Raw genomic sequence first — 26,225 nt, 5'->3', positions numbered from 1 at the left:
GACAGCAGATCCTATATGAATAAATCTTGGTGGTGGATAAAAAGCCTTATCAGGCAAGCATCTTGCAAGAAGGAATGGATGATATTTAAAATTAAAAGATTTTTGCTGAAAACAGTAACTTTCTGTCATTGCCCTGCATATAGCCGGCTTGAGTTTATGCATCCATATAGTTGCCACAGTAGAAATGAGTCCTGAAGAGGGATTTGGAAGAACACACAGTATAGTGGCCTTTTGAGGAAGTCTGGTCCTGTTGTCATGGGAGAGTGAAAGGGGTGGGAGGGGGTCAGTAGGTTAAACCCAAAAGCAGGAGAAGAATAGGAAAAGATGCTACAGTGCTGAAGATGAGGGCAGGACAGTTCCTGAAGAAAAGAGGTGAAGAGAGATTCAGTAGACACAGTGAATGATGAGAAAGAATGAATTTCAAAACTGCTTTCTTCATTGATTGCATAGGTGTTGAACAGACCAGCATGTGAAGGATGATGTTATAACAGTCAAGATGGGGCTGATGGGAACGATAGCGTTTGGATAAGAGAACAGGGCAGGAAATGATAACGTAGGCTATTAACAGCTATGTCAAGGGTGAAACTAAACCATTTCTAATGCAAACTTCTGATCTGAATTTTGCACATATTATCTCTCCTTCTCTCTTCCAATTTTTTTCTGTGTTAGGGGGAAAAAAAAGATAAATTTTGCTGAGGTATTTGCACTCTGGAAGCACAAAGCCCATCTAAGTGAATATCTGCATGTTGTTTCTCCTCACTAATGTTTCCATGTGCATTGTTTTCACCAGGCATGATTTGCCTGTGTTCTGCATTATCAGTTTCAATTAACTTTAATGGAATTGCACAACCTGAATTGTGGGCACGGAACTGGTTGCTCAAAACTCCACTTTCCAGCACATAACAGTTGAGGGTAAAGATCTCTTCCTTAAGTAATGATGCCAGTGGTAGATGTTCTTTTACTTCTGTAATCAGATCTTTGAGAACAGCACTAAGTACCCATCGAAGAATAGCATCACATACAGATGCAGCCACCTTCTGTGGGCTCTGGTCCTTGACTGTGACAATGTGAAGCAAGGTCCTCTATTTCCCCCAGGTCCTGGTTCTCCGTAAGAATTGGTGCAACCTGTGCTGAAACTGTCAGTCTTGCCTCTTCCCACTTTCTGTAGGAGTAAGAAAGTGCTCTGTCCAGTGATGCATAATAAGTGGATCAGCAGTGTACAGTACAGCAGAGACAGAGTTATGATTCCTGTTTTATTTCATAAGTGCCAGACACTTTCCATCCCTATTTCTCTGCTAATAAGCTAAGCCTACAATCTCAAAACTATTTCATGAAATTCTTCTCCCTACTTGGTGCTAAGCTCCTGCAAAACAGCCATGTGTTGCTACCTAGCATTAAAATTATGCTGCCAAGTCGTGATGAAGTAAGTAGCTATTTGACTGTTTCACACTGTCAGACAACAAGGTATCAAGTCAACAGCTAGCCTTTGTTGGGTGCAGCACTTCGGTTGCAGCCATCTTGTGCTTCCAACTGTAAATACTAATAGTATAAGATAGACCTTTATTGGCTACATAATACTTGCCTTAGCACGCTACATGACACTGTCGCATTACTTAGCTAATTATATTCCTTGATAAAAAATTTGAGCATGTTTTTATCCTACTGGCTTTTTTTCTAGTAGAAAGTTGACTAGTGACAGAACACGTGATTATCTTTTAGCTTCGGGAAAGACTTTGAAAAGTGTAAATGGAAAAAAAAGTATCTATAAACCTCTATGTCAATAGTTACTTCTTGAAACCCTGTTTTAATCTTGATTTAGACCTTAGATTTGTTGCTGAAGTTATTTTTTCTTGTGGCTTTTTTTTTTTAGTGTATTTCCATCTTTGTTGATAGGAACATATGAGTGTGTCCCTACCTGTGAACCTTACCTCTGTCCTCAGGGATTCTTGGATCAAGTACTGTGTACCTAATATAGTATCTTGTCATTATATTAATATTGCTGGCATTCAACAGGTTTGCATCTGAATGTGATCTGGATGAAGCCAACTTTAATAATTGCTTTTTGGATATCTGCTGAAGATGCAAGTGGTTTATGAAGTCTCCTTCTATGTTATAGCCAGCACAGTACATGAGAAAAGGGTCTCTACAAATGCATTAGAGATTGCTCTTGACTTTCTACTCCATGCTTTTACCTTACTGCCACCTAAAGATAACTAACAGAAACCACAATATTAGAGAGACTAGGAAGTCATGGTGGCCTTGTCAATGCCTTTCTTTTAAGAAGATTTCCTACAGTTTCAGAAGATTTTCTTGACAATCATACTTCTTAGAGATAGGTAAAAAATCTGCTGGCTCAGCTCACCAAATTTATCTCTGGTCCTCCAAGGCAAGACATATTGACTATGAGTGCTACTCAACGCTGTTTCCAGCCAGATGATTAATTCTGATCTGGGGGCTCCTCAATACAGGCTGAAAGTAGCATTTTCTACAGTGCATGGAGTCAGGTCAAAATCCACCTTTATCTGCTGGTGTATGCTATTTCTGATACAATCCCCTTTTCATTCTGCCTTTCTCAGATACCTGAGTTGTCCTCTGTTGAACGGGAAGCCTAAGCGGGTCTTCCTTCTTGGCTCCATCCTTGATGCCTTATTCAGTTTGGAGATCCGCTCTAAAGCAGACCAATATCCTTTTGTCAGAGGGAAACTGAAGCATGAAATAGAGACGTGATTAGCTTATGATCAGTTAGGCAACCCATGGTGGAAATGGTAATTGAATTTAATCTCTTCCTCAACACTGCTTGCACAAATATCTGTGATCAGTCCCTAGTAGTCATATCAGGGCAGTGCAGCCTTGCCCAGGCTCTAACACTCCCACTGAGAATGAGAACTAGCAAGGTCTGGCTTAGGATTTACTCCTCGGTCTCCATCTTTGGCAGTCTGTCACTTGCTTGGTGTTTGCACAGTTGCTAGTACACTGAGGCATGAAGCCCTGAGCAAGAAAACTTGAGTCTGATAGGTAGTCTTTTATGGACCTGTTGCAATCAGACATTTTTACTGTACAAGATTTCTTTTTTGAAGTATGGCATTCTCTGTTGTTTAAACTGCAAGAATATGGCACTTACGCTGGTAATAAATTATTCATATGTACCTATTATGGGTTACAGTCTGAACTTAGTCTAAACTCCCATTTCCACATCAACTGACCCATTATTTATTGTCTGAGCACCAGGACAGATGCTCCTTCCCAGGCTGGCTGGTCAGTCACTCCTCTCAGGCGAATACCCTTGAGTGCAGTCCTCACTCCACTGTGCTGGTGCCTGAGGGCTCAGCTCCACACCCCATGGGATTATTACAGATTGAAGACTGCTGAAGGGTCTTGCTTTGATTTTAAATAGTCTCAGATATTGAAAGGATTTGGCTCCATCACTCTCATTAACTGTAACTGCCTCAAACCCAAACAATGACCCTTTTTGTTAAAGCACCTGGCTGCGGTTGTGTTGCAATGTTTGGAGATAGTTCATCCTTTGCCGAAATCCCATTCTGAAGTTCCACAAACCTGACACTTTGCTTGTTTGCTATTTAATTCAACTAATAATTTAAGCAGTGATGTCCAAGATACTTCTTTATGGCTCTGAGTAACTTCTGATTGATACTTGCATGCTTCCTTAAAATATTCCCAATCTCATACTTATTTCAAGACTGGTAAGGTAACCATGAAATCAAGAAAGTTATATAGAATTTTGGCAGAAGTGTCATACATTAACAATTAATTCTGGAAGAATACTTCTGCTTCCTCTTTAACCAGTGGTTTTGGGAGAGGATACAAAAAGTGACCACAAGCTAGGAATCTTCAATGCAAAACTTTCTCAAGGTGAAATATGTTGTTTTGGGATCCAGGGTCCAGGTCAGTTACACTCCAGCCAGCCTGTGCATCAGGCCTGAGTGCTTCTCCAGGGAACGGGGGGGAAGCTGAGTACTGAAGGGAAATATCGCTTCCATGCGAACTCTATGTAGAGAACTTACTTCACTATTTTGGTGACTATTTCTTAGTAGCAGGTTATACCAATAATGCTTTGGGGTTTTTAAATGTCATGGTTAAAATGTCCTGGGGTAGATTGTGGTGTCTCTCTCTCTGTTCAGTTCCTAGTAAAGGACAAGATAATAAAACTTCTGTACCTTACAGATGTGCCACAAGCATTCACTTAAAATAATGAAGTTGTTCTTACGCAGCTAAGATACAGCCCAGGTGTTCAGTACTGTCCCCATCTGTATGATTTTTTACAAATCCATTTTACTTACAGTTTTCTTACTTGTACAATTTCATTTCCCTCAGTATCACTTTGTGCCTCCACCATTTCCGCCAAAACCACCTTTTTTGATGGCTTCCAGGAATGATAGGCAACACTGACAGCACTGAGGTTTTTCTGTGGGACTCTGCTCTGCTCTGGCTTCTCCAGAGAGACCCTCGGCAACCACTGAGGTTCTCTGAAAATATCACATACTGAAAAGACAGGGAGAGTTTGTATGGGGATAATAACTTCCAAACCTGTCGAAAGTGAAAAAAGACACCACCTGTTACTAGTGGGTTTAGGTCTACCATGAAGGACGTGTTACATTTTCATACATACAGAAACCAAGTATTTTCTTTTGGCCTGTATGAGTTTTGTGTTTGATTAAAGGAAACAATAAAATAAGAAAGGACCAAACAGAATTTTCCGTGAGACACAGCACAGTGTCTTGTGTGACTCTCCTTTGCAATACACTGCATCAGTTCACAAAATGGTAGGCTTTGGGATAAAAAAAGATAACAGTTACATCACTATATAAACTCTGTGGAGGAGATGTATGCCTACACTGCCATTTCACTGAGGTATTCAAGTCAGCCCAGATAAGAGGACCAAACAGTATGCTTTGGTGTTTGTGACTACAAACTGAAATTAGCCATGCAGAAGATGTGATGTTGTCAGGCCCTCTTAGTGCCTACTTTCTATGTCCTCATTGATCTTAATTGTGAGCAGGTTGAGGGGTTTTTTTGTGTTCCAGGATTAGCAGCTCCCAGGCATCAGGCAGGCTTACTGTGTTCAGACCACATATCCTTTTCCCGGGTAAGTGGCAAAAAGTCAATGGCAGAGGAAAAGTCTTGTCACAGGATAATCAGGAAAGCAACTGCACCTCTAATTTCACCCATAAATGATTACTGCTTGGAGAAGAGGGAACAGAGGGTCCTGTCCCTTGGGGGATAAGAAGAGCACAGCATGTGAGTGTTACCAGTGCTGCACCAGACAGAAATGGAACTATTTCTACTTATTTCAGTAATGGATAAATTAGACCCCAAACTATTGATGTGCTTGAGAATCTCCAGAATCCCAGTCCTAGCATTTCACAGGGTCCATCAACAGCCAAAGTTGTCTGCAGTGGTGCAAAATCTGCTCATGCTAAATAATTACAAAGCTTTGTAAAGCTGCTGATTCTCTTGTCCTTTCCACTGAATTACAGCAGTATCACATTTTTTATTTCAGTGCTCTTATTCTTCTTGAAAAGTGAATATTCTGTTCTATGAAATATTGTTTGCATAAATTTAAGGACTGTTGTATTTGCCGCACAATTAGCTTGGTACAAAGCTCAGATATTTGTGTAACAAGCTCTGCCTCTCATTTAAGTGGCTCTCGGTATGGAAGCAGATAAGTGTTCCTGATTTTTTGAAACTAAAACATTTTTCAGCTCCTCAGAAACAAGCATTCTTTTTATTGCTTTTTAGTGGAAAAATATTTGATAAGCCTAGTAAAGTGTGCAATTTCTTTTCAGACATTATTAGGAATGGAATGTCATAACAGGAACTGAAAAATACTCTGCACCAGAATGTACTTTACAAGAAGAGTTCATCAAGAGATATGTAGGCAGATTAACATGCCAGCCTTGTTTTATCTGGAAACATCATAATTTCCTAGACCTTTGATAGTAATCTTAAGCATATGATTAGTTTCCAAGATATTAACAGTAGTCTTCAAGATGTATTTGTTATGCTGAACTAATATGCCAATACTATTAAGGAGCTATAGCACTATCACTGTCTAAATAAAGTAGTGGTTGTAATGGAGGACCATTGTTCCCATCCAGGCACCTGAATACATGTGTGTAGATTTTCTGAAGTGCTTAATCTGTAGTACCTGGGAAATCTCCATATTTACCCTTTATCTGGCATCCTTTATATGTATGTATACATATATATATATATGTAAAACATATATATATATATATATAAAAACATATCTAAGGTGTGGGTAACTTTTGGTCTTTCTAATTGTAATGGTGGTAAACAAGCTTCCTTTGAAGCCACCTTGGTCCTATCTGGCAATAAATTCCATGTAAAGCATCACACCCATGTTTTAGTTCTGTCAGTTTTAGTGAAGAGGACAAACATTGAATCTCAAGAGATTGGTGCCACCGCGAGTAAGTTGTCTTTTCCAGCATAACCTCCTTAGCTTCTGCGCAGTTTCTTTTCCTTTTCATAAGCACTCAGGTGAAAGCCCAGACTATATTTTTCTGCTTGAAAGTCAGGTTGGAATTCTCTTTAGAAACTTCTGATCAATTAAGCTATTTGGGATTTATGGAATTAAAACAGACCTATGGTCTTGTTTCAGCCAGTGTTTGGCCAAGTTGTCCAGCAAATAAAAAGCATCTTACTGTGTAAAAGTGGAAACGCATAGGTGACTAATGCCTGCTGTTGGGGTATCACTGCTGGTTTGCTCTTTTCTAGATAAATATCCGTATTTTTTTAAAAACAAAGTTCAAAAAATTTACCACTGAACATAGCTTCATTTCCATTTTCAGTGGAAAACAGACACCAAAATACAAACAAAAGACTTTTCAGTACTTGCAGAAAAATAGTTTGCTCATCAGTTGGATTTTAAGAAGTTAAGTAAATGAAAACATGCAAAGTTTCGGCATTAGATCATAGCAATAGCCAGAAATACCAGAATTACCAAAAAATTAATTTGTGTTTGGATAGTCCTTAGGATGAGATCAGAGTTATACTTTTCATCTACAGAGATAACTGGAAGACAGAAGTGTTTGTTCCTGCTCTTACAAAAAAAAAGGAAGAAAAGTAAAAGTAGAGTATTATTTTTATATTTATGAGTTAATTGTTCTAAAGCAACTTTCAGAATACCTTCCCTCAGTGCTAAGCCTGCTGCATTATTTGAAGATAGGAAAAATAGATAAAAGAGGAAAGAACATTAAGCCTCATGAACCATATGAGAAAAAAGATGTAAAATTTAGTATCTGAACAACGCAGGCATGGATTGCATGAACGGGTTGTAAAGTGAGCAATGACTGAAGTAAATGCCCATGTGATGTGAATGTGAGTCTACAGGGAAAACATCAGAAGGTGAGAAAAAGGAAAACAATGCTATTGCAACACAAAGGATGGTGTACAGACAAAATGTGTTAGTCTGAATACTAAATGTGTTATGTGAATACCGTACTTGAGCTGATTCCTATACTGCAGAGTGTTATGCTGTCATATGTCATCTGGGCTCCCTTTTCTGCTTATATTTACCATGCATATTAAATATTCAACTGCTTTTCACTGATGCATGCAGTAATGCTGGCCTTGTGAGGAGCTTTCTTGTCTTTCCTAGCTAAGACACATCAGATAACCTTATTGTCTTTGCATCCTAATGTTTTTGTACCTTATGTTATGACACATATTAAATGTGTTTCTTGCAATATCCTTTTAGAAGTTTTAGTTAAATCCTGTGTTTTGAATACAAATAGAAAATAGCAAAGGATATTAAGGGGCTGTTCTGCTCTGAAAAATAACTGTAAAAATGGCATTGTGACATTTCCAATGACTTCCAGAGCAGAGCTGCTCATTTTACAAATCTAAAGATGTTTTTTCTTACCCCACATTTGACCTGGCACAGGAATAAAGCTGGGCTCACTCTGGCTCCTACCATCAATGGTAACGATTCTGCCATGATGGGTGATCTACAACCATGTGAATGATGTGAAAACAAATTCTGGCTTTTTCCCTGCTCAGTTACACTGACTCTGCTAGGCTAATAAAAATAGTAAAAACTTACTTCAGTCAATGAAATAATATTATTTCAATAACCTATCATCAGACTGTAATAAGTTTACTTGTGCTGTACAGTTCTTTTCTCCAAATAGTTGACATGATGAGGGTTTTCTCCAAGTAAGGTACTACAGAGAATTAATCAGAAGTACCAGGGAATACCCTTTATGCTTCCAGCAGCAGCCTTACAGAATGTAGGTTGTATAGACCAGACTGCTTATTTCTTTCCCGCAGTCTGCTCCCTGCCTAGATCTTAGCAGCATCATGAAAGCTGATACGTGAGAGTCAGCTTCTGCTTGTTGATAGTTCTCCTAACCCATGCCTTGCTCCTCATTTGGGGAAGAAAGCCAGCAGGAATGTGTCACGGGCTGGCTATGCTGACCATGGGTGCTGGAGGCTGAGGGCATCAGTTTTGAACAGGGGTTCAGTCCTCTCTCCTTTGGTCCTCAAGTATCACTGGTTTCAATACGGTTTTAGAGCATGTAAATGAGTGGTTTTAAAAATCTCTGATTTCATGAGGTTGTATTATTGTGAGGCAAGAACCTCAAATGCAGTGGAGTTAGTTATGCAGGACAGGGAATTTCGGAAAAATGGTTTAATTTTGAAAATGTTTTACTGTACATACGAGTCTTTCTCAACAGGCTGCAAGAGCACTGGAGGAGACAAAAGTCACAGTAGGTACAAACATGCTCACTTACTAAGACATCAGTCTGATGCTCCCCAATGGCTTGATTCAACCTTGCTGCCTGGAGTCACGAGTTGTTCAGCCACACTGTATGAGTGGAACCTGGAGTTGACCTCCATGTATGGCGAGCGCCTCTGTTCACTCTCTGCAGATTATGACAGCTGGGATAAGCTTTTCAGTGACCTGGGGCACCCACAGCCCCTCAGCTGGTGCTGTGGAGGAGCAGTAGGTGAGTGGCTTGTCTGAAAATCAGAGTGGTAGCACTTCTCATTTCAGTTGACTTACTCAGCTTTACTTGTTTGTTTTACCACACTCCTGAGGCTGGCAGCTGAATATTATTGTCTTAGTGTTGTCAACACTGAGCATTCAAGCTTAGGCTAAGAAGAAAAATTATTATATTTCCTTAAAATAATTATATTTGAATATGAAAAATGTTTTTAAAAGATCCTGTGTTGTATTTTTTCCCTTCTATGGCTCTTAAAGTCTTGGAACTCCAAGACTTGGGAGGGCTAGCAACTTATCTGCTTTTATGGAGGCTGAAATCTGTGTGTTGGAACATAAATACCAGCCGTCTAGGGCAGAATCTTTTGTTCATATTGAAGGTGTTGACAATATTGCTACTCTAGTTTCACAAATGAACAAACTCTGAACTATGGAAGTGTCCTAACCATCTGCAGTAGGAAAGAGTGTAAGTTCAGGACAAGAAACATCTGTACTGATGACAAAGAGAGCAAAGTTCTTTTTCCAAGTACTTTCTCTTAGAAGTATGTAAAATTCTCCTTTGGGATTTTTTATTTCTGGTTTTTTTTGCATTTGAAGAAGCAGAATGCTAATGCTGCTCTCACACTCCACCTCCTAATATTCGAGAGGTTTCCTGCTGGAAAGAGGAGGTGAAACATTGGGTTTTTTCTTTTCAAATAATATCCTAAACCTCTTCTAAATGGTTTTGCAACCTCAAGACATAAACAGATGAGAGTACTGGCTCAGAATCAGTGCAGTGTGAAAACTAACCTGCATGGCTGGTTAGTATGCCATGATATATTGCTCTATGGGTCTTGAAAATAAACTTGTTTATATTTCTGTGTATAATGGCAAGACAGAGGTATACAAGAGCAAGACAAACAGGTAAAGCCGCAGTAAGATTGGGGGAAAATGGTGTAGTTGTTACATTCCTGATGTCCACACCTTTTAGTCAAATGATAATTATCCATTAATAGCCGCATAAGTATGGATATGTAAATAGCTATGGAATGCATTATTCATGAATCACCAGGCATTAATTATTGTAATTAAGTATCATTTGCTACGTTCATATTACTAAGGCTTGCAGTACATCATTAGTTAATCGCTGCAGAGCAGATTCAATCAAAATTCTATGTGTCTGTGCTATGGAAGACTGAGAGAGTTTTATTGAATTTAGATTCGATATTGAACAGTGTATTTTTAATGACATTAAATGCGAATCATAACCTCCAGTGCATGATGCTTGTCCTTGCACCCAGGAGGACGGAATAGTACCAGATGGAAGATGATATGAAAGCAACAATTGTTCACGTCAGAGCACAGAGTAGTAGCTACTTTAAGCAGAACTTTCATTCTGGGACATGAAATCCACCACCACTTTCAAGTTTCATTTATATTCACGTGTACAATAGGAGAGGGTGTGCTTTGTGAAGTGCTGTCCCAAAGGTGCAGCTGATGATAATGTCCAAGAAACAATTTCAAAGTACAGACTGAGCTGTTCACCAGTTGGTGCAGGGACATGTCTGCCTTTTGCTGGCACAAGCAGAACACAGCACTAGCAGGATGTGCTCCTGAGTCTAATGGGGCCTCAGGGCACTCTAGAAACACAAAGTAAAATGAACAACCAAACTCTGCTTTTTTTTTTTTTTTTTACTCTCTGGAGATCTCTTTCAGGTAATAGTAATCTAAGTAACACAGAAAGAAGACTTGCTGGAGTTGTTTTGTTGCTTTTTTAGGCTATAGTTCTTAGAACCAGGCTTTGTGGTTCTTGAATTAGAAATTTTGAAGAATTTTTTATTGCAAACAAAGGTTTCCTTATATTTAGGGAGAATCACTAACTCAAAATATAAAAAGGGAAATTCAAGTGCTAAAAGCTAATAGGTACAAGTAAAGTGCCCTCTTGGCTGAACTTTTGGCTGTCAGGCCAGGAAAAATATTTGCTATGAAAGAATGAAACCTGATTTCATCACTGCCAGTTTGAAGCAGATTTTTTTCCTATTTTTAGTTTCTTCAACATACTGTAGTCACGTGCACTGAGTAAATTGAGTATTGGAGCTAATTTCTTAAAAATTAAGTGTTCTGGGAGTCAGAGAATCCAAATAAGCATGCAACATCAAGGATATTTTCAAATTCACAAACACATGGACTCTCTGTAGTTAAAATTGTGATAGAATCCTGCTGGCAGAGTCCGAGTTGTATTAGAGCACTTACAGAGGAGGGTCAGTCAGAGCCTGTCTTTTAAGGGTCAGAAGTAGGAACTATGGTCAATAAAGTAAATCTGTCATTCCCTGTGTATATTTCCTCAGTGAAATACCTCTCATGTATTTTCCAAACGCATTAAAGAATACACTTTCATTCATCCCACAGCTGATGCAAATCCCTTTGCTCTCCCTTCCAGTACCTCCATCACTGCTGTCTTTCCCCTCCTTTCAGAATTCTTAATTTTGCTTGAAGCCCTAGCACTGTTACTTCTCATTACCCATATTTCTGAATGACAGTCACTGGCATCTGAAAAACAATTTGAATCTCAGTCTTCAAAATACAGAGGGATCCATCACAGATAATATCAGTATTCAGCATCACAAGCCATACCTCCAAAAATCACGACCTTGCTTGTTTGCTTTCTTTCATTTGCATGTCTGGCATCCCTCCTCTAATTCTGACCATATTGAGATGATGGTTTTCCAAGCTCTTCTCAACACCCAAGCTGGTATGAGCCTTTGTTTTTACTTTGGCTTTTTTTTAACTTTTTTTTTTTTTGTAATGAATACTGAGATTTTCACAAAATCATGAATCCATCTGGGAGTTTGTGTTCTAAATAAAAAAATCAAATATCAAAAGATTTGCAGTAAAATTGCAACACTGGAGATGTATGAAGATCTTGCTCTTATACCTTAATCTTAAACATGAATAATGGCTTTTCAACCCCTTGAATTCTAAAATATCTTAGCAATTGGATTCATTTACAAAAAAATTAGTGCTTAGTGTCATTATTCATCCAGCTGTTTTTTTCATGTTTGCTTCTATAGCTGTTTCCCTTTAAATGTCCTACACCTGCATTTCTTTTAAAAAAATACGTATATTCAAGAAAGTTATTTTAATTAATCTGGCATTTGTTGCTTTTTTTTTTAACCTTTTAATCTAGAAATATCTAGCCTGTTCTCCACTGGATGTGTTGGGAGACCTGTGCATGAGACGGGTCCAGCCTATGGGCTATGGTAGCTCAATGGAAAGGAATGACCCATCAAAATGCCAAGAGTGACCTCATAACGCTCAACAGTTCTCTACTGTTTTTGACAGTATGTAAGGAGGAACCGAGCAATACGTGTCACTTTAAGCCATGTGGCTGAAATCTCTTCCTCTCTGAATTGTTGGTCTGGGGACTTGTTTATTTAGTTGTGCTCGGTAAGGTATGAAGAGCTACCCAGCAGAGGTAATCCCCCTTGGTGGGCAACGAAGTACTGCATGCAGCTGAAGCGGTTTGAGCAGCTGAACTGCTTCCCTGGGAGGCACCTGCCTGGCCCTGCACCGTCTGCACTCCCACAGAGTGCGTAGGGAAGGCGCAACCTTCGTGTTCACGCAGGGTACCTGTACAGCACAAATGTTCGGAAAACATGGCACACTTAAAGCAAATGAACAGAGCTGTTAGCAGGAAATGAGGAGCAGACATAAAGAGACAAAGGCAGAAGGTTTATTTTGTGTATAAAGGTAGGAAAGTTGTGTACATGTGCACAATGTAGTTGAGAATATAGAAGTACAAAGAGGAAAGGAGCAGCGTTTCTGAAGTCAGGGGATGTTTCATGATGACAAGGCATTAGAGGAAGGAAAGAATTCAATTCCGGGTGTGTATTCGGTAAAAGAAAGAATGAACTGATGCTCTGCTAATTTATTCTAGATTAATAACTTGTGTATTGCTGTAAATCCATATAAAGCCTGTATTTAATATTGTGTGTATACTCTTATATCAAGTTTCTAGTATTGAAGAGAAAGAGTTCTGGAATCTCTATACAGATTTATTCTTTAGTTTTCATATTATGCATATAGCTATAGTACGTCAGACATACTGTTATAACATGTATTGCTTTCTTCAGCATTAATACCAGGATGAAATTTTTGCTTATTGTAGTGTACCCTGTACTGTATATTCTATAAATAACAGTTTTTAATAAACAGTTTTAAATAACAGAACATAACAGTTCAATTTACTTATGTGGGAGCTGGACTAAACCCAGGGAGGAAAAAAGCCCCAAACTTTATTGTGATTTTCTTAATTTTAATTTTAAAAAAACACCTTTATTTGAACTTGGGTTAGTAACATCAGTTTTTTCATTTGAATTTTCAAAATTTCTTATTTCTTTGCCTTTAGTTAGCATTCTGAAATGATATGATAGTTTTAATTTCAAGTTATTTGTGTTTAAATTTTTCATTTTTCATTTCAGTAATACTAAACCAAGTAACATTTTGTAGCTACAATTAAATGAAAGCTACAGTTTGGAATAAAATTTCCAACATAATATGTTGTTTATTATTTCAAGTTTCTCCGTATTAAAGAAAATTGACATTTTAACAGAAAACAAGGTGAATGTTTTAATTTTGTTTTGTCTTACCTGGATATTTTAAACCAAAATGCAAACATTCAACACAGAAATATTGATTTCATTAAAAAAAAAAAAGAATTTCCTCTGACATTGTAGGTTTGATCACATTACTTTATCTGGAGTAAAAAGCAATTTTGCAAAACTGTATTTTCATTGAAAAAAAATTCAAAATGCAGTTTGGTTTTGGTTTGTTGTCTTTGCCTGTGTTATATAATTCACAATATTACATGTGATTCCCAGTAAGTAAGATAACTAAGCCCTACATCTGATAGAATATACAGTTTTGTTTCTGACAGTGCTACATTAATTTCATCCCCAGTGCCGGAACATGAATGCTTATCTTGTGTTTACTGATTGCTTACAAAGGGGAAAAAATCTTTTAGCTCATTTATTTATTTATTCATTTATTAAGAGATTAACAAGAAAACTACCCCAATCACTTTTCTGGTATGATACAGACAGCAAAAAAATTATCCTTGTATAATACAATTGTTATAAGTAAATATATTGTGCTTAAGTTTTCATACTAAGGCAGGTGCTTGAGACAGGAATATGTGACATATCACAAATGTGCAAAAACCCCATGTTTGGGGTTTTTTTCCTTCCTGAAAATAGGAGTAGACTTTTTAGTAACACAAGTGTTGCTGCAATTATGCGCTGAATGGTATTCAGAAAAATAACAGACTCTGGGATGTTTATGAAAGGTGGGAAATAAAAAAATAGAGGCTTGATCTTCAGGCAGTGACTTCTGCTATATCCTGCTGTGGCAAAACATGAACCTTAACATCTCACTTTTGTACACATTTTAAGGTGTCTTAATGCAACTGCAGAACTAAAGGTGGGATTTGCTCTTCATGAACACTCCAAGTCCAACCCACAGTAAGTTGGGTAGTACTGAAGAAACAGGGTCAGGTTTGAAGTGGGGGAAGCTAATATGACTGGGCTCAAGGACTTCTGCAAAAGATCGGCTGTTCTCTCTGGAGTCAGAAAACCTCATTGTATAGCTTTAGTTAGTCTTTCCTATAACTCTGCTACATGTAGTGTCACTTAATAATAAAACACCACCTTAACACGTGCTTATTCTTTTGAATCACCACTCAAGGACACTATTTAAATGACTAAGAGGAGTACAGAATCTATACAAATACGATCGTGAATGCCCAAAGAAATGATTGCACCATTCATAAACCTTTTTTTGCCTTAAAGAATTGTTCAGAAAAACAAAACCTCACTTTTCACTACTGTTTTGTATTTAACAGTGTGTTTCAGTTGTGTCTACACTCTCAAAGGCAACTACACAGATATTTTCCTATAATATTTTTTGCTAAACCTCCTGGTATTCATAATTTTAAGGGCCCTTATTTTCATTCTTTAAAGAATCCATGGACAACCAATCAACTGAATTAACTTGATTGCTACCTAAGAAGGAAAAATCCCATATTTTTGTCTGATGACAGTCATATCTATTGATGGATAACATAGATTTACTTCAAGTGGCAGAAATCTTTGAATAAACAACAAATCCATGATTTTAAAGTCTGGCGTACTTACTGGGCCTTTCTTGAAAGAGGAATCATGATGAAGATTAAGACAGCTGTATTTTATCTCAGTATAATATGTTGGAGATGTCCAGGCTATTGGAGCAAAGGTTCGGGATTAGTGATATCAGTGCAGGATTGCCACTAATTCAAATAGATGCGAGTGTCCTCAGCATGTTGCCAATTACTAATCTAAATCATTATCTAATTATCCAAAAACATCCTACATGATTTCACAGATGCGAGACCTAACTGCCAAAGAAACAGCAATGAATATGGTATGTGATGCAAAGATAGTGACTATCTGTAAGATTTAATGGTAAAATTAGCCTTATTGAAGGCAGCGGGTCTTTGCCACTCATTGCAGTAGGGTTTGAATGCCACCATCAGTACAGTAAATCTTATTGTTCTCATTGATATGTATTGCCTGTCGGTGTGTCCCACTGTTGCCCATTGGCAGTGTGTGTGTGGTGAAACGCTCTGGTGGAGGTGGGATGGAACACTTTTTAAGATCTGCTGGAATTTGTTCTAAAATTAAGTGAAAGAACTAAACCAGATCCAAAGCGATTCATAGAAAATCATTCAAGGAAATATAAAACAAGTTTTAAAACTCTGATGTTTATATTGCTTTGCTAAGCTGTTTGATCAAGGCATCTTCTGCTGCATTAAAATACAAAAGTTTAAAGACTGCTTAGTAGTCTTCCTGTTCACCCCACTCGACTGCTGGCTCATCATCCATTCGTAGAATAAGATAGGAGAGAAGCTGGAAGAGATTCTGCCACAACAGTAAAGAGACAAAAAAGGAGAGGTCGCTTACATCTATCTCACAGCGGTCTCCGGCATAGTTCACGTCGCAGAGGCAGTGGAACTTGTTTAGTAGGTTCTGGCAGAGGCCCCCATTCAGACACGGGTCAGAGCTGCACTCATCAATGTCCTTTTCACACCTAGAGGAAAGACTGCAAAGAGTGAGCATCTGAAATCACAAATCAAATGCATCAAACAGGCACGTTTTTAATTCAGAAGTTTTGGGGGGAAGGAAGAAGAGGATGCTTTATTTGAAATCTGTGGTATATTTCCACATGTGTTTATGATTTTCTTAACTACCTGATTAGCCACACTCCAATCCTGAACTACCTGTATTATTTTCAAACACAGATAGTTAAGCCAGAAGTTTCATCTCTATAAAGCATTTCATGGTCAATGGTGTTTAGCAATGTGAAATGAAAGTTTGTGTATGCTTTTAGGCCTAGATCAGGTGCAAGTCCTGCTGACAGCTTGCTTATCCGTTTTCATTGTTCCGGGGAGCTGAGGGCACATTTTCCTTCTCAGTAGTCTCAGTGTAAGTCAAACAAATGCATGTTTTTCCCACCTGAGTGCTCCTGGGAATATTCACCTGCCTCCCCCCCCCCCCCCCCCCCAATTTGGAGTGCCAATAGATCCCAGCAGAATCTCCTATCTGGTCTCTCTGAGATGGGCCCTGAGAATGGTTAAGAATGGTGCAGAACAGAGCTTTACAAGCTTAAATATGTATCATTAAATGCTTTTGAGTTAATTCTGATGATAAAGGAAATTTAAGTTCTCATAATTTCTCAAGGCAACCAACGTAACATTAATGAGGAATGTGTGAGATTGTCTGAAAACTAGTAATGATTTGGTGATTTTCTGCTCTGACAATGTTCCCTTTTAATTCCCTGCTCCTTTTTTTCAAATAATGCTAATGGTTAATCCTAATTTTTCCAGATAAAAAAGCAGGTTTATTCTTGAAGAAGAACATGAGAAACTCCCTCTGAATTATAAGGAATTGCTTTGTTCAATCATATTCATAACCATGCAATAAATTTTGTGTTACATTAGAGAAGAACAGTTCTTTATATTAAACACTTTTATCTGACTTGCTTTATTAATCTCTAAAAATATTTCAACAGTTTCCTTCAGTGGTAAATTATATTCATATACTTCAAAAGCTAAATTAAAATATTTATCCAATGTATAAAAATTGTATAGCTATGAACTTACCTATGCAAAGAGAAAAAAAATACCAGCTGCCCCAAATCTTCCAGGGAATTAGGCACCTGAATCCAACTGAGTATCAGGAACACTTAAAAACCTAACTCCCTTAGGTAATTTTGAAATTCCCAGCCTGAACTGAATGAAAAATTTGTTTTCATGAGACAGCTATATCTCCTTTTATGAAGAGTAATCTTTTCACATTTCCCTTTCCACCAATTATTAAGTTAATTAGGATTTTTTTGTGATCCGATGTCAATTGACTGACATAGAAAGACACTATTTTCTCTATACTGTGCGTCAATGGCTTTCTGAGGGATGAAATATTGTCTTAAAGCAAAATGCCTGCTTTATCAATCTAATTCAGAAATATACAAAGGGGTTTGGTTTTCATTTTCTTATTCACTGATATATTTGAATTTGTTCTGAAAAAAAGGAGGGGTGAAATTTTCTCATTTGATATACTAAGATCTGCAAGCACAGAAGTACTATTGGTTTATGGTTTGGCAGCCTGGAGGAAAAGAGGACAAATAGTCAATTTTAGACATTGGAGAAGAATGCCTTGCTGTGATAGTCAGTTAAAGTGCAGTATGCTTGGTACAAGGCTGCTGTTCAATATGAGAATCATGGGAACCATAAAACAGAGATTATTGCCAGCCAGTGGGATGGATGTAAAGAAGGCTCATTCCCAAAGCTGTAGTTAGCAAATTGCCTGGCAGGGGAAGGAAGAAGGAAAAAGTACTTTCCTTCTACTTTGAAGTCCCAAGAAATATACATGCCAAAGAAGTGCCTAAGAATATGCTTTTACTTTTTCTTATTTGATTTTTTTCGCTTTTTTTTTTACTATTGTGAGGTGGTTCACAGACCTTCTGGCTGAGTTAAACAGTACAATGCAGACATGTCTGCCAACTAGTGTGCATTGAGTGGGTGGAAACTTTCATTTCATCTATCTTTCATAGCTTACTGTACTGTTTCCACAAAATCAGTGGGTTAATAAGTTTTGAGAGAATGAAAACCTTTTGTTGAAAACTTTGTGTTTGCAGAGCCAACATAGCATGGTCCTGTTGAACTTTTGGATATTATACTCTGATGTAATGCTTATTTCACTAAGAGCATGTACGGTATTTCCTTTCTCACTGTCCAAAAAGGTGCCCTTATCTGTTCAGACTACATTATGACTGGGACAACACCTTTCTATGTTTCTACAGCACCTAATGCCCTGAGGCTGTCAGGCCTCCCTGCTCCAGAGCTGTCTGCAGAAATTATCAAATGGTAACTGTGAATTGTGACAATATGTTACAAGATACAAATTTCACTGTGTGGAAGGCCCCTCTGTTTCAAACTAAACTATAACATGTAAAAAGTGTTTCTTATGTTCTTTTTAAAATAATAATTCTGTTTTCATACTTCAGCATTCAGTAAGTAACAAGCTGCAATACCACCAGGTATTTCATCTCATACCATCCCTGTGAAAGAATAGATTGTATAGTCACAACATATACATGTGAAAATGAAACTGCTTTGCATATTCATGTGTCAGTGTATTGTAGCTGATTTTTATATATAAGCAGGATATGTGTGTTTATGTGTCCCCACCTATGGAAAGACAACATTCTAGTTTGTCATATACAAAATTGTCACGGAATCAAAAAAACAGGCACGTAGAAGCAAGTGTACAAGCTGTCTAAGAAATAATACCTTGCACGGGAGTTAATGGTGCTATATTGGATTAAATCTTGCTGCATTAATTTGTGATTTTCATCTAAGTAAAACTGCTATACTTTCAGACCCTCAAAGTCACTCCAGCAAGGAACTGCTGAACTTAAATTAACTGCTTTGTCCATATTTCTGCAGGAGGGCAAAACCCCTGTGGCCGTTACTCTCTGGACCCTTCTGGAAGAATTGTTCCACAAAGACCTGCTGGGTGAAGCATCTCACCGTTCTCCAGCAAATCCAGGCAGGCACCTGCATGTCAGCTCGCCACTGAGATCAGTGCAGTTGCCATAGTTGAAACAAGTGAGGTTTCTCTCTTCATTCCCACAAACTGTATATGGTAATCTTCTGTATCTAGGCAAATAAGAAGGCAATGGCAGTTATTTGCGCTTTCCTTGTTTCTGGATGTCTCATGCTCTCTCAGCTTTTTGTTTGACTCTAGTCCACTGCTTTAGTGGAAAATATTTAGATCTACCTTGCAAATTTGTTATTTGACTGCAAAATCTAGTCCTGTTAATCTCCAAATAGAGGGAGCAGTGCTTCTCCTGGCAAATACTATTCAATACCAATGGGAAAGGCATTACATTTTACCTGTAACTGAACACACAGTTTCAGGGGCTGCACATACTTAGTGCCTCCTTGGTTTCCTCTTTGGAAAGGAAACCCCACATTTGTGTGCATTGGCACGCCTGGTGCCTGGGGTATTTGGGGTGCTCATGTTTAGTGGTAGGCAGCAACTGAACTGGGGCAGCAATGCTGTTACTGGCTGGGGTATCGTCCAAAGGAAAGACAGCAGGAACTGAGGTTTAAGACGCAAAAAACATGTTTTGTTTAACTTTTTTAATTTGCTGAATTTGGGTTTCCTTTTCCAAGTATTTACTGGCAAGTTAATGATTCATTTTGTAGCAAAAAAAAAAGAAAAAAGAAAAAAAGGGACAACACTGCCTACGTTACTGATGTGTTTCTACGTGATACCTGGACAGCTTAGGAGAAGAGTTCAAAAGAGAGACTTAGCATAAAAGATGGGCCAATATAAGGCATCTTCAAATCTCAGGATGTCCTCACTGCTCAAAAAGAGCCAACAAAAATTGACAATTGTGTAATTATAGCCTAAAAATCTGTGGCTGGGCAGCACAAAGACGACTGTCTGTTTGCATCCTTCAGGCTGCAGCAGACTGAGTTTGTTGGAGTCCTCTGTTCTCTGAGAGCAACAGGACATGCTAGAAGGGAGAAGTTAATGGTGTGCAGAAAAGGGCAATTAAAGGAGAGAGAGACAGGGGAACAGACTGCAGCGTTTGCAGAGGAGTGTCTGAGAAGAATAGGAAACAGGCATGTGAGGAGTCTCAGAAGTGATGGAAATAGTGGGCTGTGTGGTGTCTGCAGCCACCAGGACTGCTGGGCTGAGAGAGCAAGCTTGGAGGAAAAGACCCGCCTAGCAAAGATGCTATGGATGGGGAGAAAAACTTCTTTACAAGCCTTTCTATTGTTATTTTCTCTTACCCACCAACTCTGAATTTCTCTACTTATAGTTCTAGAGCTCTATTACTCTAACAAAGTATGGTTTTAGGGATTCTAAACCCATAAAATCCTTTTTTCTAAAAAGGAGGTAACACATCTGTCTCTGAGCTCTGGTGGACTTGTAATCCTGTCATCAAAGAACTGGTGTGACCCAGGCTGGCAGCAGAGCTGGGCAGCAGAGCTATGCCTTGTTCCCTGTCTCCTTGCCTCATCAGTCTCTGCCTGAGCTGCCACCTCTCCACTGCCTCTGCCCGTGTCTAATTGATCTTTACAGCTTACTTTACTGCAGACTCTTTATCCATTAATTCTGCAGCCATGATTAATATATAGATAGAGGCATAACATCTGTGTTTAAAATGGAGACATCAGTGATGTAATAACCCTTCAGAAGAGACCTGACAAAATCATATGGATCTGCCTTATAGTACCTGCAAAATTTTCCAGTGAAGTTGCCAGCACACAGGCAAGAATATCCGTTAATCCCATCAACGCAAGTGGCCCCATTTGCACACTGGTGGCCACGGCAGTTGTCTACATCCTCTTCACAATTCACCCCTGTGTAACCAGGTTCACAACTGCACCCATAAGCGGTGATCCCGTCAGTGCAGTTTCCATGAATACAGGGGTTTGAAGAGCATTCGTCAATGTTGACTTCGCAGTGGGTGCCAGTCCATCCTTCGGAACATATGCAATGGTAGGAAGTATAGAAGTCTTCACATATCCCTTCATGCATACAGGGATCTGAGCTGCAGACATCTACCTGCAAACAGCCGGTAAGAGCAGGGTTTGCAGATATTTTGAGAAACTGCTCCTTTTGAGGTTTTTTAGTAGGGGTGTCAGCATTTTCAAAGTATGAGAGATAAATGCCACTGATTTCTATGGTGCTCATACATCCTCGCAAGCCATCCAGACTGTCAAAAGCCTTGTCAGCCACATAGATGTCTGTCTCTTCTCTTAAAAAGTTGAGGCTTCCTGCAGCAGTTGTACTAGTTGCAGTGTCTTTCTTGTTATCTATATCAATGTGCCATCTAGAGAACTGGGACAGGGGCTCTACCATAGACACCATTACTTGATGCCATTTCCCATCACTCACAGCGAGTGAACTAGCAAGGGTCAGCTTATAAAAGCTGTTGCCGCTTTGCAATTGAAAGAGTAATTTGGAGTTGTGAATACTGATGATAACAAACTCTGGCTCCTTCTCTGCATACAGCAGTATCACGTCAGTGTCCCTAGTTCGAAAGCCAAATACGATATTGGTGAGGTCTCTGCTGATTTTTCCATTGCTTCTGTAAAATATCGCACTGCTTCGGCCACTAAACACTGCATTAGCAAGACCTGTGCAAAGATAATAATTGAGAAACCAGGCCAACTTTAAACCAATACATGTGGAACAATATATCTTCAGTGCCCCATGCTCCCTGTCATGTAAGTCCTTTTGGGTTTGCTGAGAAACAAATTCCACCAGTGTTTCAGTTATCCTTGCCTGTCCCTTATGGCTATAGAAAATACAGGGCAGTGCCAGCACCAGCTATATTGACATCAAAAGTGTGCTGCTTTGCAACACCTCAAGTTATTGTTCTAAAGATACATGAGTGTTATCTCTCTTTTTCCTCTTTAGACAAAGAGGAGGAGGTGATCATAATTGTATACAACTCAAACCTGAGGCTGAGAGGGTACTTCAAAAGAAGATATATGTTTGTCATTTTATGTTCGTTCCCTAAATATGGGCAGCTAGTTATTCCCCATGACAGATCTGGATGGGGTGAGCCTTTGCTCTCAATTCCTCTTTTCTTAGGTGAAGCACTAACGAGGTTTTAGATAGTGTTTGACTGGATCCCAATTTACTCTCACTGATGCAAAAAGGATGAATTTAATTGAAGTCAGTTAGCAAAAAGCCCCTTCAAAATCAATGTAAGAAGAGTTGTGCCTGTCACATTTAAAGCTAGCTCCTCCTGCTGTGTACACAACTGCCATGGCCCCGATGACCACACCAAGTCTGTGCTGGGAGGGCAGCAGAGGACTCAGTTTGCACAGCTGTGAGTGAAAATTGATGGGCAACATGGTGGCAGTTTTATGGACATCACAAAGGTATTAGACAACTTTCATTAACATGGTTTCTACTAAAATGCACTAACTCACTGGGCTGTAAATTTGCACATTCTGAGATTTATGAGGATTATAGACAGGGAGGAGAGACTGGAAGGAATGTCTTCCGTCTGTACTTCAGACAAATCTAGCTTTGCAAGATCCTAGCACTGGGATAAGGTGTGTTCCTGAGCTATCTCTGAGCTCAGTAAACCTTGATGAAAAGAACCCCTGGGAGTCCCAGTACAAAATTATTGACTGTATATCCTGATACTAAGGCAGCAGAGGTGTAACTACATCACCTGGCACATCAACTGTGGTGTCTTTCTCATAGGAAAAGTGTCCTCAGAGGAAACCATACTAAAAATGAAAGTCAGAGCTTTTAAAAATTATTTCTGATTTTTTTAATGTCTCACAAAGCTGAGGTTTTTAACCTCATAAAGCTAAAATACTCCTGTAGAACTCTTATTGAGTCCTGAGCACAGCAAGCCATCTGGATGTGCTTTTACTCTCAGATGTGACACACACAGTTTTGCTGTTAGTTGATGTTCCCCACATGAGCTTCCTGTATTGGCTTTTTCTCTTTCTTTGGAGTGCGTGTTTTTCTAAAGGGCTTGCTAGTCGTAGCCATCTAGGTGGAACTATAGCCACAACCCCTAGAAAACAGCTCTTTTGCTGTCTCAGCTTGAAATGGTATCCAGAGCGTAAGACACCAGGCTGGTAGAGAACTCACTGGCCAGTGAAACTCCTTTTTTTCATTACCCTGTGTTGAACAACAAGAAGCCTATGCTGTAGCTAAGAAAACAACTAGTTAAAAAATACAGCTCTGTAGTGCAGGAATTTTTGAATATCTATTAGGGAAACTCCCTACGATTGTCACCTAAACCAGCACAGAAATATAAAGGTGATCTAACAGTGTAAATGACCTTGAGTTTAGCAAAAGGAAACAGGTCAGATACTTTTCAATTGTGTGTCTGTGTGTTTATATTCTACTGTAACATGCAATAGTGAAGTTTATGAGAGAATGTACTTTGACGTTATCATAAAGATGTCTATTAAAGAAGGTGCAATTATTTTAATTTCAGTTATAAATTTTAATAAGTGCTGCAATGCTGATTCTAACAATCTCAACAAGAATAGAATCATATTGGTCTGTCAGCAAGTTGTCTCTGATAGAAACCTTTTGTTGACCAATCTTCTCATTCCTAAGGGTCAGCCATTCTAACAGCTTCCATCAGACTGTACGTGTATTTATCTTCCTTCACAGCATCATTAGGGCTTTCTTTGATAGCAAAAAGAAAAAAATATTGCTTCAAAATCCTTACTTGCTTCTTAAATGCCACTCCAGAGTGGGAAGGAGAAGGAAAGTGGAGAAGGAAAGAGATAATGCAGGGTGGCTAAAGTTCTTAAGACAGCTAATGGTCATCAATTTTCAAATCAATGGTCATCAAATTTTCAAATGGTCTCAAATTTTCAAAAATTTTCAAATTTTCAAATGGTCATCAATTTTCAAATTTTCAAAATAGACTGTTTGGCATGCAGGTCCTTCTTACGAAGATACTAGTTGAATAACTGTACTGCTGGTATTAAGGTGACTTTCTTTAAAGATATTTAACATTTAAGAAAATCAAATGATGCAGTGTATGTCACGTAGCTTGTCCTTTCAGGAGGATGGAGAACATCCTAAGGTTAATCCAATACTGGATATCCTCTTATCTCTTTGTAGTGGAAGTATGAGGGGTACGCTTGCTCTCTGGCAATGTACAGATCTATTGTACAACCTCAACAAGTTGTGTTGAATGTCAAAAGCAGAGGTCCTGCAAACATTGCTGTCTGTGTCAGGGGGTCTGGTTGAAAATGTCTGGGTTTGGTAGGGCAGATTCTTCCCGTTAATGTTACTTAAAATTGACATTATTATTATTTTAATACAGTAATAACATTTGATTGTAATTTAAAGGCAGTCAATATTGAGTTTTAAGGAAATCCTGATGAAAATTTCCATTCTGTCTAATCTCCAAAGATGATAGGAATAACTCAAATGTACCTACATTCAAATCCTTGGTGCACCAGCTGGCACTGTGCTTCATGAGGACAGGGCCCAAGCTCACACCACTTAACTTCCTCGCATGCCTTCCCTGCTGTGTTGGGGGGGCACGTGCAAGTGAAGTCATCCCAGATTGAATAGCACACACCACCGTTGTGGCAAGGGTTGGACTATGGGGAAAGAGAAGAGACAACCTAAGTATGAATAAAAGCTGGTGGACTCCCAACTCTAAGCATGGGGAACTGTTTAGCAAAAAGGAGAATTCTGTTTATTTCAGATGGAAAGTTATAAAGACCAGTACTATGACAGCACAGCATGTTCAATAATTGGTGAAAACCAGTATTTCAACCTTAAAATATTTTAATTCTCCCCTATGCAAATACATTTTTGCTGCTGATATTCATCATAGGTAGCATAACTCAACAAAATCTGCTCTTTCTAGCATTTTTACATATTTTCCTAAGATGTCATTATCATCAAATAATGTATGGGAACATACAAAAAAATCAAAGAAAGTCCCCACTATAAACATATGAAAATGTTCTGAAAAATGTCATTCTTACCTTGCAGAGGTTGTCACCAGTGCAGCCTTGGGTGACATTGATCAGACTTAGGTTGATAGAATTCAGTGGATTGGTGATGGGGAAGAATTCCAACAGCTGGTTATTCACTCTTACATCTTGGATGCAGCCTTTGAAATACCTGCCATTTCTATCAGTTTCTTTGTTATCTGGTAGGCCTCCAATGTAAAGAATATTCTTACTTTGGATGGTTAGTACTGGAGTAGAAATAAAGCCTAGGTATTGAGAGGACTGGAACAGTTCCATCTTATTTGGTTCTATTTTTAATGTTATTAAGTAAAAATTTCCATCGTTCATGGAGTGTTTCCCTAATAACTTCATGGAATTTGGAGCTAACATTGTGAGTTTCCCACCTTCCAAGTAGACTCTTACGTAGAGGTAAGTACTGTTTCTCAATGCCAGTAACAAGCCAGAAGATTTGCGTGTTCGGGCAAACATTGATATGTTCAAATTTTCATTCTGAGTGGCATCAACAGAAAAAGCAGCATAGCCTGAGGAGTCCTCAGATCCAAATCGGCCTGGAATGTACTCTTGAGGTTAGAGATATGAGAAAAGATTATAAAAAAAATAAAGAGAAGAAGGGAGAAAAATACAACAGTTAGGGCTAAATGACAAGGGAGCCAATGCAATGATCAAATAGCTACTTCTGGTAATATTTACGTATGGTAGTAAGATGTGCTGGTATTTATGGATGAATAAAGACTTGATCCAGCTGTAAATAGCTTCTATTTCAAAATTCCTCTTGGCTTCCATGGCTGTAGCATTAAGCCCCAGTACAGGTCCAGATGTTATATTATTGGGCATATTTTTCCCCTTTATCGTGCTCTGTATAATGCTGTGTTTTCAAATGGTTAAACAAGGACAGATTTCTACAGCTTCCTGGATTGGTCCAGGATCGTTTTGAAAAGAACCTAGCTGCTTTGATCCTCTGATGACCATGGAAGTTAATGTAATTCTGGTACTTTGTGATATTTTTTGCACTGATTCCAATCATAAAAATAGCCAAAAGCTGCTCAGCAAATGCCTCTTGTGTAAAGCCTCCAAATAGAGCACCTATTTGGTGCTGCATAGGCTCCCCACTTCTCTGACAGACTTTCTGTTGCTGGGGCTGAACACGTGCTCATATACATCAACTTG

At 38.7% G+C, this 26,225-nt stretch overlaps 1 protein-coding gene across 1 annotated transcript in view; it reads right to left on the bottom strand.

Annotated features, from left to right (window-relative positions):
- Positions 1–26,225, bottom strand: part of CRB1 (crumbs family member 1, photoreceptor morphogenesis associated) — a 99,972-nt gene that overhangs the window by 8,971 nt on the left and 64,776 nt on the right. The window contains exons 7-11 of the mRNA XM_010563439.1: positions 25,071–25,618; positions 24,512–24,677; positions 20,807–21,713; positions 19,086–19,214; positions 15,958–16,084 (exon numbers count right to left, since the gene is read on the bottom strand). Coding sequence (XP_010561741.1) covers positions 15,958–16,084; positions 19,086–19,214; positions 20,807–21,713; positions 24,512–24,677; positions 25,071–25,618 — 1,877 coding nt within the window. The remainder of the gene's footprint in view (positions 1–15,957; positions 16,085–19,085; positions 19,215–20,806; positions 21,714–24,511; positions 24,678–25,070; positions 25,619–26,225) is intronic.

Source organism: Haliaeetus leucocephalus, unplaced genomic scaffold (assembly GCF_000737465.1).
Source record: "Haliaeetus leucocephalus isolate CR32 unplaced genomic scaffold, Haliaeetus_leucocephalus-4.0 Scaffold166, whole genome shotgun sequence".
NCBI lineage: Eukaryota > Metazoa > Chordata > Aves > Accipitriformes > Accipitridae > Haliaeetus > Haliaeetus leucocephalus.
This window is presented reverse-complemented; position numbering and strand designations above follow the sequence as displayed.